Source organism: Falco peregrinus, chromosome 4, assembly GCF_023634155.1.
Source record: "Falco peregrinus isolate bFalPer1 chromosome 4, bFalPer1.pri, whole genome shotgun sequence".
In the NCBI taxonomy this organism is placed as follows: Eukaryota; Metazoa; Chordata; class Aves; order Falconiformes; family Falconidae; genus Falco; species Falco peregrinus.
Genome location: NC_073724.1, coordinates 56,154,457 through 56,171,155, shown reverse-complemented (window position 1 = coordinate 56,171,155; position 16,699 = coordinate 56,154,457). Strand labels below are relative to the sequence as shown.

The 16,699-nt window shown below is 37.7% G+C and overlaps 1 protein-coding gene across 4 annotated transcripts in view; it reads right to left on the bottom strand.

Moving 5' to 3' along the window:
• Nucleotides 1-16,699, bottom strand: part of CCDC138 (coiled-coil domain containing 138) — a 42,119-nt gene that overhangs the window by 3,261 nt on the left and 22,159 nt on the right. For 3 of the 4 annotated variants that reach the window (XM_055802487.1, XM_055802485.1, XM_055802486.1), the window contains exons 13-14: nt 16,340-16,417; nt 605-743 (exon numbers count right to left, since the gene is read on the bottom strand). In XM_055802487.1, the coding sequence (XP_055658462.1) occupies nt 605-743; nt 16,340-16,417 (217 nt within the window). The remainder of the gene's footprint in view (nt 1-604; nt 744-16,339; nt 16,418-16,699) is intronic. The other variant, XM_055802488.1, reaches the window with a different exon arrangement.

Below are 16,699 nucleotides of genomic sequence, written 5' to 3'. Positions count from 1 at the left end.
TATAAATGAAACACTCGCATTAAGTAATGCACCAGTGGAGTCCAGCAGCACATTACTAGTGATACGATGAACACCTTTGTTACAATAAATGAATAACCAGTAAGCAATGGGAACGTATAAAGATTAACATTCCCAAAAGGGCTTAAATGGCTCAAGACTTTAAATTTTGTTTTTGAAGGAAATGCAAACTGAAGCAACTTGAATGCAAGTTTCAGATTAAGCTAAATTTCCAAAGGAGATTACTGCCAGGTACCGGAGTAAAACTGAAGGTCAGGAGGAAAGAAAAGAAGGGTTCTCTTCTAAACGTTCTTGTCATCTGCATACATAAGGAGCATTTCCTCTTTAGGGTAGGTTGCTTGCTGGGGTTTTTTTAGTTTGTACTCTGTAAATTGAACTAGAGTTATATGCAAATTGAGAGTCTTGTCTTACAAATCTGTGACACATACAGTTTAAATTTAACTGCTAACAGAGAAAGTCCAGCATTATCTACGGTAGAGTGAATAAAAAGCAAAACAGAGATGAGGTTTTTAAAAAGGAGAAAGATAAAGGTCCCCAAGTTTGCTAATCTAATAATAACTAACAGAATAATGGTTATAAGGATTACTTTATTTTGGAGAGTTTTTGCAGTATAACACAGAGCTTTTCCAAAATCTGAATATCTAGCTTAGAACTTCGAAGCAATACAGAGCAAGCACGGAAGAAGGATTCATGACTGCAGGCTTCCAGGAAAGGCTGTAAGGAACCTGTAAAAGAAAATAATTAAAACACTTTATCACAGAGCTCAGTGGAGGGAAAAGTAGAACAGTTATCGATACCTTTAGAGACCTTTAAATGCCACATGATGTGCAACTAGTAGAACAATGAAATAATTCAGTTTATGCTGACTGTGTGATGCAAAACTCAGGTAAAACTAGGAACTGAAAAAATGCAAGTTCCTAAGAATTCTGACATTACTGACCCTTGTATTAAAAGAAGGCCTATCCCCTTGAGAACAAAGAAGAACAGGAAACATAATTTTAAACTCAAAAATTATCTTGAACATATTTATTCAATGCTCATTTATCATGGTTCTTTCCTTTTGATCATGTGAGAGGAACATTAAGCCATGCAAAAAGACTCAGAAGGAAATATTTTAAGCTGCTGCGAATCACATGGACAGGGATTGCACATGTAGAAGCTAATGTGGTACCTGACAGCCTTTCATTATCAAATACTGCCACCATACTCTGCTTCAAGACAGGCAAAATAATAATTGAGAGTTAAAAGTAAGAGCTGGATAAGAACAGTCAAATACCAACAAAACTCCCTTAAAACAGAGGATGAGTTTTTAAGTTACATTGTATAACATTGCCCTCTACCCTGTTCCCCCAAATCTGTAATTTCAGAATAAGGTTCAATCTGTTCCCTTGTTATCTCATTCTTAGTTCTGGTATTATAGATTCATTTATAGCAAAACCAAGAGAATAAGTAACAACTGATTTTTTTGTTAAAATGAAAACATATAGCACATGGCATTTGCATTAGAAGAATACAGATGTGAGGGAAGTTTTTTAATGTTTACATAACATTAAAAACATTAAATGTTATACTTAATAAGAAACTGCAATATGCAAATTACAGCATAAACCAATAAACACAGATGTTAAAATTCTTTGCACATAAGCTAAATACTGTAATTTATAAATAGGATGTCAAGATGCTTTTATCAGTACAAAGAGGACTGGATGTATCTTTTGGTCAAATTTTCCCTTTCCTTGTCCAAGGACATACAATTTACTAAATATAACAAGTAGCCTTGGAGTGAATTCAAGGTTTTAATTTCTTTCAGGAGGCTTACTGATACAAAATCAGAAGAAATGCTACAGAAAACTGCTTGGAATAGGGCTTAAAAAAAAAAAAAAATCAACTTGGCAATTAAAGTCAGCCTGACAGCCTAAACAACTTAGAGTCTTATCTCAGAGCCTGGCATTTATACTGAATATTCAACAAGGACCCAGCAGTCCCCAGACCTTACTGTTAAGAAAATCTTTCAAAACCTGCCTTTTTTTTTCCAAAAAATACATGTCATTTGGCTACATCAATAAATGATCCTGTGCCACCCCTCTTAATGGTGAGTACATCTTATCATGCATTACACTATACAGTGAAATCAATGAGATTCGTGGGCCTTTGCTGGTTTACACTGTCAGATGAAGACACTGAGAAACAGCAAATGCCTTTAGCACAGATCAGAGAAGCTATGGCTACATGTAATCTTTCCTCTCTTTTCTGTGGAGGTGCTTTTGGCAGAACTGACTTAAAATGCTGGATTCAAAAGGCAGAATCCACGAAGTATGTAAAGGAATGTGTGGATGGAAACTATACAGATGCAGGATAATAGACTTCAGTAGCAAGGGGTCAACCTTGCAGCAATAAAAAGCAAGACATCAACTGATGTACTGTGAAATTTGGAAAAGGCAGGCAGATGTTTTCTCATTTGCACAGGTGAAGTGCCCTCTATTCTTTACCCAAAGCAACACAAACCAATGTATATTTATTATCAAGGCAATAAATGGTTATAAATTAATTTGTTTTTCTGTTTACTTCTGTGTTTCTTGCATTTTTTTCTACCATGTTCAATGCACCTGTGGGTTTATGCATACTGTCCTCTCACTTTTAGTACTATCTCTAGTTACAACTTGCTGTCTCAAAATAAATATATAGTAATAAATATAAAACCAGAATGAAAGTAAAGTAGAAATGTAAGCAGCAATCAGTAAAAAATATACTGAAAAAATACAAGTACATATATATTTCTATGTTCTGCCAGTGAAGAGACAATTTCTTATTTTATTTTAGCTTACGGTCTTCAATTAAGAATCCCATGACTGAAGTGATGTGTTAAGTACCATTGAGAGCTTCTAAGACAAGAAAAACATCTTGGATATTAGAATAAAGAACTACGACTGCATTTTTATAAACCTGCAGATACCACAATACATTAAAAGCAAATTAACTGAAGACTGGAAGTTACAGGAGAATTCCTAAAAGGAACAAAGAAAAGGGCACAGCCTCCTTAAGATGAAAATAAGGTTCATGCTGAAGAATTACATTTTACATGTCTGCATAAAGAAGTATTTTATAACAGATACATATAAAAAAAAACATTTGCCAGATATGTTTGAATTGACCTGAAAATGCCTCCTTATCAAATATCACAAGGGACCAGTGGAATGCTGATTTCACACACACACACACACAAAAATTCTCTAAGGAAAATTTAAGTTGGGAATGGGAGATTATGCTGATGTACAACTCAATAGGTAACAGAACTGAACAAATTTGTCAGGAATCCAACAAGAGAACTCAGTAATGACTGCATTCTGCCCCTGGCATGTTATAGTTACTCAGGGCATACCACTTTTAATATTTCTCTACTTTTGCTGCAGAAGGTATAATTTTTCAGAAACTGTGATATCAAAACCTCAGGGCTGTCAATTAGAGCAAGCAGAAAATCCTTAGATTTCAGTATGTGCTAAATTTAGTGATACATGACTGACATAAACTTAAGATTCAGCACTCTTTATTGAGCCACTGCTATGACAGAACTTTGAAGTTATTAAATACATACAGCAGTGTCTTAAACCTGGAAAAATAATTAACCCAGAATTCACTTCTAGTATGATGGTAACATGCCCTAGTGAGTCTAACTTGCTAAAATCCATGAGAAGAAGCAACACAACTACCAACAGAAACAGCAAGTAAGCAAAGCCCAATGAACGGAGTCCTACCATTTTAAGAATACAAAGTATCAAAATCTTTCTCTCACCTAAAAGTGTTTGAAGTAAAAATTTCTACAAAGATATCGAGATAACTTTCTCTAAAGTAAAAAATCTAGGACTACAAATTATAACAACTTTATAGAAATTCTATAGAACTACAACTTTATAGAAATTCTGCTACAACTAGCTAGAACTCCTACAGATGACTGCCTGTTCCCAAGAAACAGAAATAGTCCTATCAATCTGCACCGCAGCACTAATGAAGTCTGTTTTAACAACAACTTGAAACAGTATCTCTTACTTACCAAAGATGTTTATCAGAAAGGTAAGAAAAGTGTAAATTAATGTGTGACAACACTGACATTCAAGAAGTAAACTGAGAAGAAAGGTTTTTCTTCTTTCTATTGCCTGTTAAAACAAGTAGCTTTAGAAACCTCTCATTTAACATGATGTCTCACTCAGCTGAACTCTGATGCACGAGAGATGGTAACAAGACTGCTGGGATGAAGAGGGTGGTCCAATAAATTATTCCTACAAATATCCTTGAATAGCCATAAAATGCTTTACATTCTTTTTCTGCAAGGGTAAACAAATACCATATTCAGGTGACCTGGACATTTCTTTGCTGCCTTGCTCTTAGAGGTTCCTTAAAAATACACACACAGTTCCTAAAAAATACACACACACATATATACGCTGTAAGAATGTTTTGATGGTCAAGTTTACAAACTAACATAAAAAATATGCATTACTTTTAAGACAAAAGGATTTTTACTATAATACAGGAAAGCCAAAGTGGAAATAATTTCTAAAAGTTCACAAAGTTGAATTATGTGAAAGTATACTGATAAAGGCACATATTTAAATGAACTTTCAGTACACTGCTTATCCATTCACTTCAGACAAGTTTTTGCAGAATATATTTTAGGTAATCAGAAAATGTACAAAACAAGCATACAATTTAAATGCATGTCTAGCTGATGAACAGAATATAAGCTTCACATTTTAAAATATTTTGGTAGTTTAGATCCGCACAGATTTTGGTTTTATTAACTATTTCAGAAAAACTGAATTGTAATTCATCTTGACAGGACTTTGGCACAATTTAAATTAATCTGCAAAAGCCTCCACTGTTATCCTTAAAAAACCACAGCATGTTGTAGTTGCATTAGCTTAACTTGATTGGTAGACTTCAATGAACAATGAGCAATTTATCACTGCTGACAGAATTCATCTGAAATTTACCCTCAAAGTAATCAGTCATGCACAGCATAAAATCTCACCAGCTATAGTTATCTGGAAAATTCTGTTCTATACCTTAAGCTATGCCACCTCAGTAAATGAAGACTGTCAGGAATGCTAACTTTAAGTTCATGTTTTAATAAATTAACGATTATAGTTTTGCCTCATTTCTAATTGCATGAGGATCTGCTGGAGGAATGAATGGAGAACACATGAGAGCAATGCGAGCGAGTGATGCAGCACTGTCTACTAGCATGGAAAAGTTAACACAAAAGTTAAATATGCAGCACAGCAGACACACTTAAAAGGAAACAGTAATAGCACTTACATGTTGCTAATATCCAACTGTCTATAATACAGTCACCTATAAGATTTGAATTTAACTGATTAATTTGCTGGATTTAACTTTTTCTCCTGTAATCAACAGCAAGGACTGTTAAATGCACAGTTGTTTGTTAATGTGGTTAAAGCACAGTGGAGAGATGCTGACTGGAATCTCGAACATGAGGCACCTCAAGTGTAGATGCCTATGTGGGTGACCCTGAGTTAAGAGAGCTCAAGTGGCAATTTCAGCTGGTCACCCAATATATGTTGAATTCAGTATACTCTGAATTGCTCTTCATTTTCCTAGAATGTGCATGACATTCAGGCAGACATGAGACTGGACGTATGGGAGATCAATGTCATTCTCAAATGGTAACTGGAGGTTATACCCACAAAAAAATTGTAATAAAACCAGTTAAAAATTAGCAGTAATACTTCTGTCAGAAGAGGTGCCTGGAATGAAAAGAAGCCTAGAAGGAAAACAAAAAAGAAGGTCTTTTAGAGGTCAGAAACAATCTTTATAATAAAAAGCATAGTATGAAAACTCAAGTTAAGGCAGACCTCATTAAGAAAGAAGTTTTCCCAGACTTTTAAGTAAAAATAGAACAAAAAAGTGGTAGCAATGTCATCTCACTAACCAGGCTCACTAGATATCAAGCTGGGGGCTGGCATGCCAATGTTTGAGGAATAGTGTGCTAGCGAGGTCCTTCAATCTGCTCTTTCAGTGGAGGTAGGGGACAGAGAACCATGCAACAGCAAAGATACAAGGGCTACTGATGTGTAAGAAACCACGGAAGTGCCTGAGAATGGTCACATAGGAATTAGGGCTTCTCCCCACATAAAGGTGGCACAATCAATGCATGCAGTGTGGGCAACAAACAGGAGGAGCTGGAAACCCATGACATAGTTGCCATCATGGAAATACGGTGGGATGACTCACACAACTAGAGTGCTTCAATGGATGGATATAAACTCTTCAGAAGGGCTGGGCAAGGAAGGAGATGTGGTGGGTTAGCCCTGTATATTAGGGAGTGTTTTGACTATCTAGAGCTTGATGGTGGTGACGAGAGGGTTGAGTGTTCATGGGTATGAATCGGGGGAAGACCAGCAAGGCACATATCATGGCAGGAGTCTGTTACAGACCACCCAAGCAGGATGAAGAGGCAGATGAAATATTCTGTAATAGCTGGGAGAAGTCTCACAATTGCTAGCCCTTGTTCTTGTAGGGAACTTGAACTTACCAGATGTCTGCTGGAAACGCAACGCAACAGAGAAGAAACAGACCAGGAGGTTCCTGGAGTGTGTGGAAGATAACTTCTGATCCAGCCAGTGAGGGAGTCTGCTAGGGAAGGTGCCCCACTGGAATTGTTGTTTGTGAACAGAGAAAGACTTGTGGGTGATGTGGTGATTGGAGGCCGTCTGGATTATAGCAATTGAAAATGATAAGACTTTTTGATTCTTGGAGAAGTAAGGAGGGAGGTCAGCAGAAACGATACCTTGGACTTCCAGAGGGCCAACTTTGGCCTGCCTGAATAGTTTAGGAGACTGCCTGACAAAGTCCCTTGGGATGCAGTCCTGAAGGGCCAAGGGGTCCAGGAAGGCTGGAGATTCTTCAAGAAAGAAATCTTAAAGTCACAGGAGCAGGCCATCCCGGTGTGCCAATTGGCCTGGCTGAACAGAGAGCTTTGGCTGGAACTCAGGAAAAGAGAAGAGAGCTTATGATCTTTGGAAGAAGGGGCAGGCCACTCAGGACAACAAGGGTGCCTTGAGATTATGTAGGGAGAAAATTAGAAGGGCCAAAGCCCAACTAATCTGGCTACTGCCATAAAAGACAATAAAAAATGTTTCTATAAAAAAGCCACAAAAGGACAGCTAAGGAAAATCTCCATCCTTTACTGGATGCAGGGGGAAACAGTGACAAAGGATGAGGAAAAGGCTGAGGCACCTAATGCCTTCCTTGCCTCAGTGTTTAACAGTAAGACCAGTTGTTCTCCAGGTACACAGCCCCCCGAGCTGGAAGACAGGGATGGGGAGCAGAATGAAGCCCCCATGATCCAAGGGAAAGTGGTCAGTGACCGGCTGCACCACTCAGACACACTTAAGTCTGTGGGGCCAGACGGGATCCACCCAGAGGTGCTGAGGGAGCTGGTGGGAGTGCTCACCAAGCCACTGTCAATCATTTATCAGCAGCCCTGGCTAACGGGGGAGGTCCCAGCTGACTGCGGGTTAGACAGTGTGATGCCCATCTGCAAGAAGGGCAGGAAGGAGGATCTGGGGATCTACAGACCTGTCAGCCTGATCTTGGTGCTGGGGAAGGTTATGGAGCAGATCATCCTGAGTGCCATCACATGGCACATACAGGACAGCTGGGGGTCAGGCCCAGCCATCATGGGTTCTGGTTGAGTAACCTGATCTCCTTCTGTAACAAGGTGACCCGCTTAGTGGATGAGAGAAAGGCTGTGGATGTTGTCTACATACTTTAATAAAGCCTTTGACACCATTTCCCACAACGTTCATCTTAAAAGTTACAGAGAAAAGTTGGTTAATAAGTTCTGCTAGCCAAATACAAAAATTAAAAGGTGGGTATTGAAAAATTATTTTTTTAATTAAATCACACTTTAATTTCTTTGAATGAAATCATTTATGGAAATCTATAAAAATGTAAACTGTTTATAAGCAAGTGCAAGTTTAGTAAATAAGAGCAAACAGGATCCTAGTTGAATAAACTTCACTCTTATACAGATTTCATAAAATAAATCTATTTGAAAAGGGATGTGTATATCCAAGTACTGATATAAACAACTCCTTTGTATATCAAATGCTTTTAAAAATTTAAAAATGTTTTAAATAATAAATAAAATTTTTTAAAAAATCAAAAATTTAGCATTCACATCTACCTTCAGAATGGTATGCTGCTTACAAAGTACGGTATTACCCTGAATGAACACCGAAGCTTTGCCTATTAAGTGACTACTTGGCTCTGCCTAAATTTACATTATTCTTCTGTTTCTTACTTTGGAGCGGATGAGACAGCAGTCAAAAATTCACAATGGCTAAACATTACACAACTGTTACTAGAACAAGACGAAAATAATGACAAGAACATTTTCCCTTATTAGAGAGAAGGCTACTATTACTTCACACTACATGTATTTCATCAAAATCTAAGTATGCAAACTAAGCTTGCAATTAATTAACAAAAATGTGTGCAAGCCTTTGGTGTACTTGCTTTCAGCAAGTATACAGGGTGGCTCTAACATCATCATAGGCTGCATTTAACAGAGTTAAAGAGATATTTATCTGTGGTTAGATTATTAAACTAAAACATCTATTAATCCAACTATTATTCACTGTTTTCAGAAGAATGAATAAAAAAAATTACAAAGGTAAGACAGGATAATAGAGGAAGGATTTCCTTTTAAATGGTTTGTATTTCAATGTTCATCCCACATAAGCTGTAAATCATTCCTTTCTCTAGAGCTTCAAACACAGCTCCTCGGGATAACTTCACATCTGCCTTTCACACAGGTGAAGGGGAATCCTACCTTAGTATGGTATTCACAGATTTGACATTTTTACCCTTTCGGTACTGTAGAATAAGCTCATTTGAAAAGTTTCAATCTTGCAGTTACCAGTAAAGATAATATGTGGGAAAAATACAGTTAAGTTTTAATCTGTTTAAGCATACAGGCATTTTTTTTACTCCGTATCTTCACTGCTTGTAGTGTTTAAAGTCTCAAAATGCTAAGACTCACGGAAAAAAAATAATAAAGGACTGGGTTTGGGTTTCCTTGACAGATTCTGATCATCGACTTTTTAGAAGTACCTGTTGAACAGTGTGAATTGTGGAGTACTTAGCATTAGTTATGGAAGCACTCCAACACTAAGGAAGATGGGGAGTGTCCATATAGGCAGACCATATAGAAACATTCAGTTTACAAGTAAATAATCACAACTTCTTACCATAGAGACAGTATTTTTATGTCCACTGGCTTGATTAATTTCCTTATGAGATGAGTAAATCTGGACACAGACTTGGTTATCCATGACCATAATATTTTCTTACAAAAAAGAATTTGTAAGTAAGGTTCAGTGAATGTGTAAATACAGCTCACTTCTGCAGTTACTAAAAATCTTAAGTGACATTAATTAACTTACAGTAAGCACAAGAGATTAATTTAGAGAATTTTTTCAATACACATTCATCTCAGTTTGTGAATAAGCAGACACTAATGCAAAATACTCTCTGTAAAACAGAAGTAAGCTTGAAGACAAAGTAAACATAGGCTTATTTAAAGCAATGGTCAGTGCTTTGTAATGTCTAACAAGCAATTAAGTTTTGATTTCCTTAAATGAATGTAAGGTTGGGAAAGGGGAACCTACTCACCTACATTATAGAAGTCAGCTATTACTGCAGGAGGCATTTAAGGCATACGCTGTCCTTGTGTAAAACTGCAAAGGGCAAACTGAGGCAGGCAGCTGCTGGCTAATAGCAGACCTCAAATCAAGCATGAACCAGACTACAGTTCAACAATGGTATTTTTGATAGGTGACTATAAACTCACTACATCCTTTGGAACTCTTAACTGATTCACAGGTAAAAAAAACCACAGTAAGCTGCATGAGAAGTGAGAAGACAGGAACCACAGTATTCAACAAGATTGTATATGACAACTATTCAACTACAGAGTGATTTAATACTAATGATGTGATGTTCTTCAACACCCACAGAACAAATTTTCTTGCTGAGGTCATGCTACTTATTACTAGATTGTTTCCAGAAAATGTTTCGTGTCTGGCATCTAGGAATTCTCTTGAACAATGTGTTACAACTAGTATCCTAGAAACAAGGTCTGCTGAGAAAAGAATCTGTATCCTTAGGGAGAGAACCTGAGGCATGAAGATGCCCTAGAAGCCACTGGTGTTATACTATAACAATCTGGCTGATTAGAAGTAACTATTAATTTAATTATTAAACATTAATTTTAATAGTAATTTAAATGAGAAATAAGAGCATTGTTGAACAATAGATACATTATAAATCATTTGACAAAACTGAAACATATCATTACTTAGCAGTTAATACTTCTTGCTCCCAAAATTTCAAAGGCAGTCAGAGCACTGCATCTGTGAAAGTATATCTATTTTCTGTGACAATACTATCAGAGAGGGTTTTGTTCTGTCTTCGGACAGGTTCATAGCTTAAACCAAATATGGCTTGGTAGCCTGCTTTCCTTAATGAAGGTAAGCAAACCTTCAAAAGCCTTGGTACCAAAATCTTTCTTCCCTGTCAAAGGAGCGGGAATATCTCTCTTCCCTTTGACTCAATGGGAAGCAAGAAAGATGTCTTCATAGACCACTCAGTTTCAAAGACCAAAAGAAGGACCAAGTTGTATTTTATGGCACTCATCTGAAGCCTCAGTTTTGAGCAAAATACTGCCACCATTAGAAAAAGACTGCAGGAGCTCCCTTGATTGTGCTTTTATCAGTCAATCTTCGCAGCGAAGGAAAGATGGGCATCCTCCAGAAAATGAACATGGATTCAAATGCTGGTAATGGGTATGGAGAGCCAAGTAAGAGATTGAAAAGGATAAACCTGAACTGGCACTCATCCCATCTGAGCATGCAACAAAATATTGATGAGATAGCGACAGTGAAGATATAGCTAAGCTGCTGCTTTGTTGCTGTGTTCCCATCTATCAGCTATTGGAAAGTACATTTAAGACAGAAGACTGAACAGGTTGAAATGTACCAATTTATGCACTATTATGGACATTTTTAGACAAAAATATCAGCAGAATGTAGTAAAAGAAAAGGGATAAAGTGTAAAGGGATAAAGTTGAGCTGATTTTTCTACTGTCAGGTTCCTAACAAGTTGTTAACTCTCCCAACTGTGGAATGTAGAAGCAATCTATTATTTCCACTGAAGACAGTAGACTAAACCAACTAGAATTCAACTTAGGCCACTGAGCTCATCCAAAGGAAAAGAATCGCTGCAGCATGCAAATTACATGAAATGAAATATTGTTCATCCTAACAATTACCTGCAACTTAATTTCAGCTACTTATTAAATTTCTCATGTAGGTTAAATAAAACAACTATTTGCTAACAGAAAGCAAATGGTAAGGCAAGGACTTAGCTGCAAAGTTTCCTTCCTCAAATGTAGTAACAGTATAAGTAGTGAACAGAATCCACAGCAGCACTGGAAGATGTCAAAAAAGCCCCAAAATTCTAGTACAGCATGAAGGTAAGCTGAAACTGAAGTTCCCTTGATACAAAGCAAACTCTCTGAAATTACTGCATACCACCTCCAACAGCTCCTCTCACTCATACGTCCTGAGAAGCTGGGTGAAACTAACCTCAACTTTTTTCACCCGACATTTAAAAATCTGTCTTTGTTCCAGCTATAAAATTTTTTTGTATATTAAAATAACACTACTCAGTGTAACATTTTACCCTCCTCCTTAGGCTTTAACATTTTTTTAGAAGAGGTGAGGCAAACAAAATTGGCACATATAAATATCTATCTGTATTCTGTATCCGTGACATATTGTTACAGTTTCAAAAACGTTAATGACTAGGTGTACTGGTTCTGGCTGAAATGAATTTTCCCCAGAGCAGCCCTTACAGTGCTGTACTGTGTATGGGTAGCATGAAAGGTGCTGATAACACACCAGTGTTTTGGCTGCTGCTGAGCAGCGCTGGCACAGCATCGGGGCTCTGTCTCAAACATTGCCCCTTGCCAGTAGGCTGGGGGTGGGCAAGATCTTGTGGGGGGGACACAGCCAGGACAGCTGACCCAAACTGACCAAAGGGATATTCCATACCATGCGATGTCTGCTCAGCAATAAAAGCTAAGAGAAGGCTGGCTGGGGGGGGTGTGGGGTGGGGTGGGTGGGTGTGATATTAATTATTTATGTTTGTCTTCCAGAGCAACCACTACACATACTGAAGCCCTGGCTTCCCTGGAAGTGGCTGGACATTGTCTGCTGATGGGAAGCAGAGAATAAATCTTTTGTTTTCCTTTGTTTCCATGCGGGGCCTTTGCTTTTGCTTTATTAAATTGCCTTTATCTTGACCCACAAGGTTTTTTTCCATCTTATTTTCCACCCCCTTGTCCTGCTGAAGAGAAGAGTGACAGAGCAGCTTGGTGGGCACCTGACATCCAGACAAGGTCAACCCACCACACTGAGACAGAATGGTGAGATTATTTTTGGCTGGCACCATACTTCAGAATTATACAATGGCACAAACACTCAATGATGTCTCAGAAATGCCAGTGCAGCTGGAATACTATTCAAGTTCTGACACCTAAAACATAACATCTGGTGACAAGCATGCACTTTGAGATCCCAATCTGATAAATACATACAACTTGAATCCTTCCCAAGAAATAATGTGACTGTACTGTATACTATAATGATGAAACTAAGTTTCAGGAAACATACACAAATAAGCTTCCCAAGGGTACCAAAGTTTTAATCATTTCTTCACAGAATTCCTGTGCTGTTAAGATCACTGTGTTTCTATGGTCTAGCTGGACAGGTACAATGGTGTTATCCTGTCTTGTACAGAATACCTGTCAATTCAGACAAATTTTTCATGAAGCTGTGGACCTCATGTGTATTTTTAATTTTAAATAAGCTTGCAGCTGGTTTATGATATCTAACAGACTGGTTTCATTCTTGTGGAATATGGTAAGCCCTCACTAACCTGAAATCAAGAAGATTAAAGAGTAAACCCTGATCCTAGTGGTGACCAAAAACGTGCCAAGCTTTTGTAATGTAAAGTAATACTGAGAGGTGAACCAAAAAGAGCACCTTGAAGGCTGATAGTCCATCTTGTGGCTCTAATGAGGAAATGATGACAAATGGTTTTACCACTAAGAATGCAAATGGACAGACCTCTTGACACAAAGTGGGTCAAAATAAGATGATACTCTCCTTTTGTCTTTGGAGTAGGAACAAAATGCCCAGTCCCTGATTACTGAGGTTACATTTTCCACTCTTCTGTCATCTAAGTGAACATTCAGATGTTGCTTCAACAGTACCTCGTCATGAAGGCATGGATGGGAAAGATAATGCAAGAGTACAAATTCACAAAAAACTATCTGAATGCTCATATTTTCTGGCTCTCGTTAGACCTGGGGATTCCAAGTGAGGTTTCCTAAATGAAAGTCTGCCACTAGAAGTTGTGTAGGGGTCATTTGGTGTAGTAAGCTGTGCTTCTTCCTTTGTACTTCACACAACCCAGTTGTGCAGTGCAAAGAAATGACATGTGCTTCCTTCAGGCTGGAATGTATAAGCTAACATGAAATACAGAGGCGCTCCAGACTCTCAATGTGCAGAGTTTCATTAGCCTTTGAACTGAAGGGGTACTGATCTTTAAATTAAGTGCATTTTATGGCTTGAACTCCAACCCTAATAGTTACCTTCATGAGCCACAGTCTTAAGGGCATGGATGTGCCCAAACATCCGAAAACATGTGCGGGCATACTGTATACAAGGTGGCACGACACACAGAGATTTTGGCTATCAGCTGCCTCTCACCATACAGATTTTAATTCTTCACACCTCTGTGTGAGTCCCTCTTTATAAACAGACAACCTGTTTTATTAAAGTTAGCCTTACCTTGACAGAAGCAAATGGTAAGTGTCAACACACATTTAAGAATGACAGAGAAGTAGATCTTGCCAAACAATTCCTGGTTTACTATCCTTTTTCTTGTAACTAAACTTACCTTAAGTGATCCTTGTTGCTTTAATCTTTCCCAAATAGTAGACATGAAATGCTGACTAGTGAAAAGAACGCCTTGAAAAGAATCATGACATCTCTAAAGTGCCAAAAAATGATGCTGCAGTTCTATTACCAAAAAATTCCTTGTCAAATGTTATATGTTATTCCTAGCCTAGCAGGCAAAAAAAAAAAAAAAAAAAAAAAAGAGGACAGAATGTTTAACACACTATTTGGCTTTCTGGCCACAGTTTCCAGGAGGAACTGAAGAATCTGAACTTCATGCATTTTTTTCAGGTTTTGAAATGACCTGAAGCCACACTCTTCCAAGCTTTCTCAGACCAGTAAATCACTCTAGAATTAATTACTCCTCCACTTCTGCCTCGTGATCCTTCTCTTCCTTGTGAAGAAAAGATCTAACAAAAGGTGGCAACAATCAGAACAGTAGAAGATATTATGTATGAAAGTGTACCCTGAGCTGGCCAGGACTGATGAATATATAATGACGAAGTCATAGGCAGACAGAGAAAAAAAGTAGTGAGGAATGTTACCATTTCCCACTGAAATGGTGTTGTCAGGCCTCTCCCAGATTCTTGATGTGAAGCTCCCGAACAGAAATATAGAGGGAGTGCATAAAAGGGCTGTGTGCCAGTAGACGCACAGCAGTAAGACTATTAATTTTAATTTGCCATTAAGGTCTTGCACATAGACAGAAAACAGATGATACCAATGCCTCAACTGTTGCATTTGACATTGTGTTTTCAGTAACTGAATGACTTATCAGCACTGTCAATGTTTTTATGAACATGCATGAATTGCAATAGAAACTTGGATCCTGGGCCCATTGTACCAGATATACTATGAAGCCAAAAGCAATGATACTGTTCCAAAATCTGAAAATGTGCATACCAAAATCAAATCAGTCAATAGGCTTAAGCATTACTTCAGATTCTCTTGTGGTAATTTCTATCCACAGAAATATCCATCTTAGACTAGTAGGTACTTATGCGTATGCATATATATGTGCATCATATGCAGCTTAAGTAATTTTCCTTAATATACGATGGGAAATCTAGGTTTCATTTCTGGAACATAAGGAAGATAATTTTTTTAAAGGAGAGCCTACATGAGGACCTCAGGCAGGCCTGGACTGTACAGAACCATAAGCATTCATTGCCTCTTATAACAAAAAGTACATGCAGTTACACAGAGAAGTAGTGTAACCTTGCAGTTATTTCACATCTCAGTCACATCTTTCAGCCTGGGCAACTAAAATCTGAATCTGTAAAAGTACTTCACAAGAAATATCAAAACTTGAAAAATGAAGTTATAGAAAGGAATAGCCCAGGGGGTGGGGATGGGTGTGAGTGGGGGTGTGTGCCTAGGATTGTGCATCTTTCAGGAAAAAAACGTCTAGACTGCCTCCTGTTGTTCAGATGCTGTTTTTACAGGTAATGTGATTCCATATATGGCCAGCTACCTATGACTTCATATTTAAGGCTGCACACCAACACAGCTTTAAAATGGAGCATAAATTCCTGTTTTAATCTAATAGACCACCCTCTGAATATTCATTGCCACTTTCCAGTTTGTCCAAAAAATTTTTAATAGGGAACTTACAAAGGAATGAAAATATAACTTCCCATCGACAAAACTACTTCTCATTGTTAACAATTTCTTGCACAACACTAACTATGTATTGGTGAAACATGCCTACAACTTGTGTATTGGCAATTATTCCACCAAAGAGAAAGGCTCTGCATAAGGCTTTTTACCCAGTTGCCAAGAAATAAATTCTCAATCAAACGTCAATTCAAATAAACATTATTCCTCCTTCCCTGACTTCACATATATACACCTTCTCTGAGAGGCAACAAGGCAAAATCTGAGTCTCTCACAATACATCTCCATAATTCTTTGAACTGCAGGCATCTAGTGTATTGGAATGACTACTGCTAGGTAGCAGAAGATGTATCGTTATTGGCATTATCCAAAGCAATACCAGACACCATCCACCTTGCCTATGTTACTTTTGCACATACAACTATCGCCTTCCCAAACACTTTAACAACCATATTTATGACTATTAGGGAGAATACTTTAGCGTAAGACTACACTAACTACATGGTCAGACAAAGAGTCTGCAAGGAAGAAAAATGCTTGAAATATTTCTGCCACTTACGTTGCTACAAAATGGCTTTTAACTCAATGCTATTCCACCCCACATCAAACACGCTTTCTATTTTTATCACTATAATGCATGGTAATAGAATACTTACAAAATAGCAACACATACGTCAAAAATAGCAGCAGACCCTTCCCCTCTTCTGTTCTAAAAGGCAGTGAGTGATTTTTATCTTTAAAAAAAAAGTCACAAGGTTTATTCCACATGGTACTGAAATGCCTCTCTACCTTCATGTTCATTCCAGTTAGTTACTGACTCTTAGCCTCTATCACTTGGAAAAGCCTGTGACAAATGAGATTATTAACCCTTTTATAATGCCACAGCACAGTAAAATTCAGCAAAACATAACCATCTCTTCTAGAAATGCCATTTGCAATTATTAGAAGCTGGGAAATTACTGGGGATGAGCCATTGATTCAAACTACAAAAATAATTTAAATAAAGCCTATTTTTT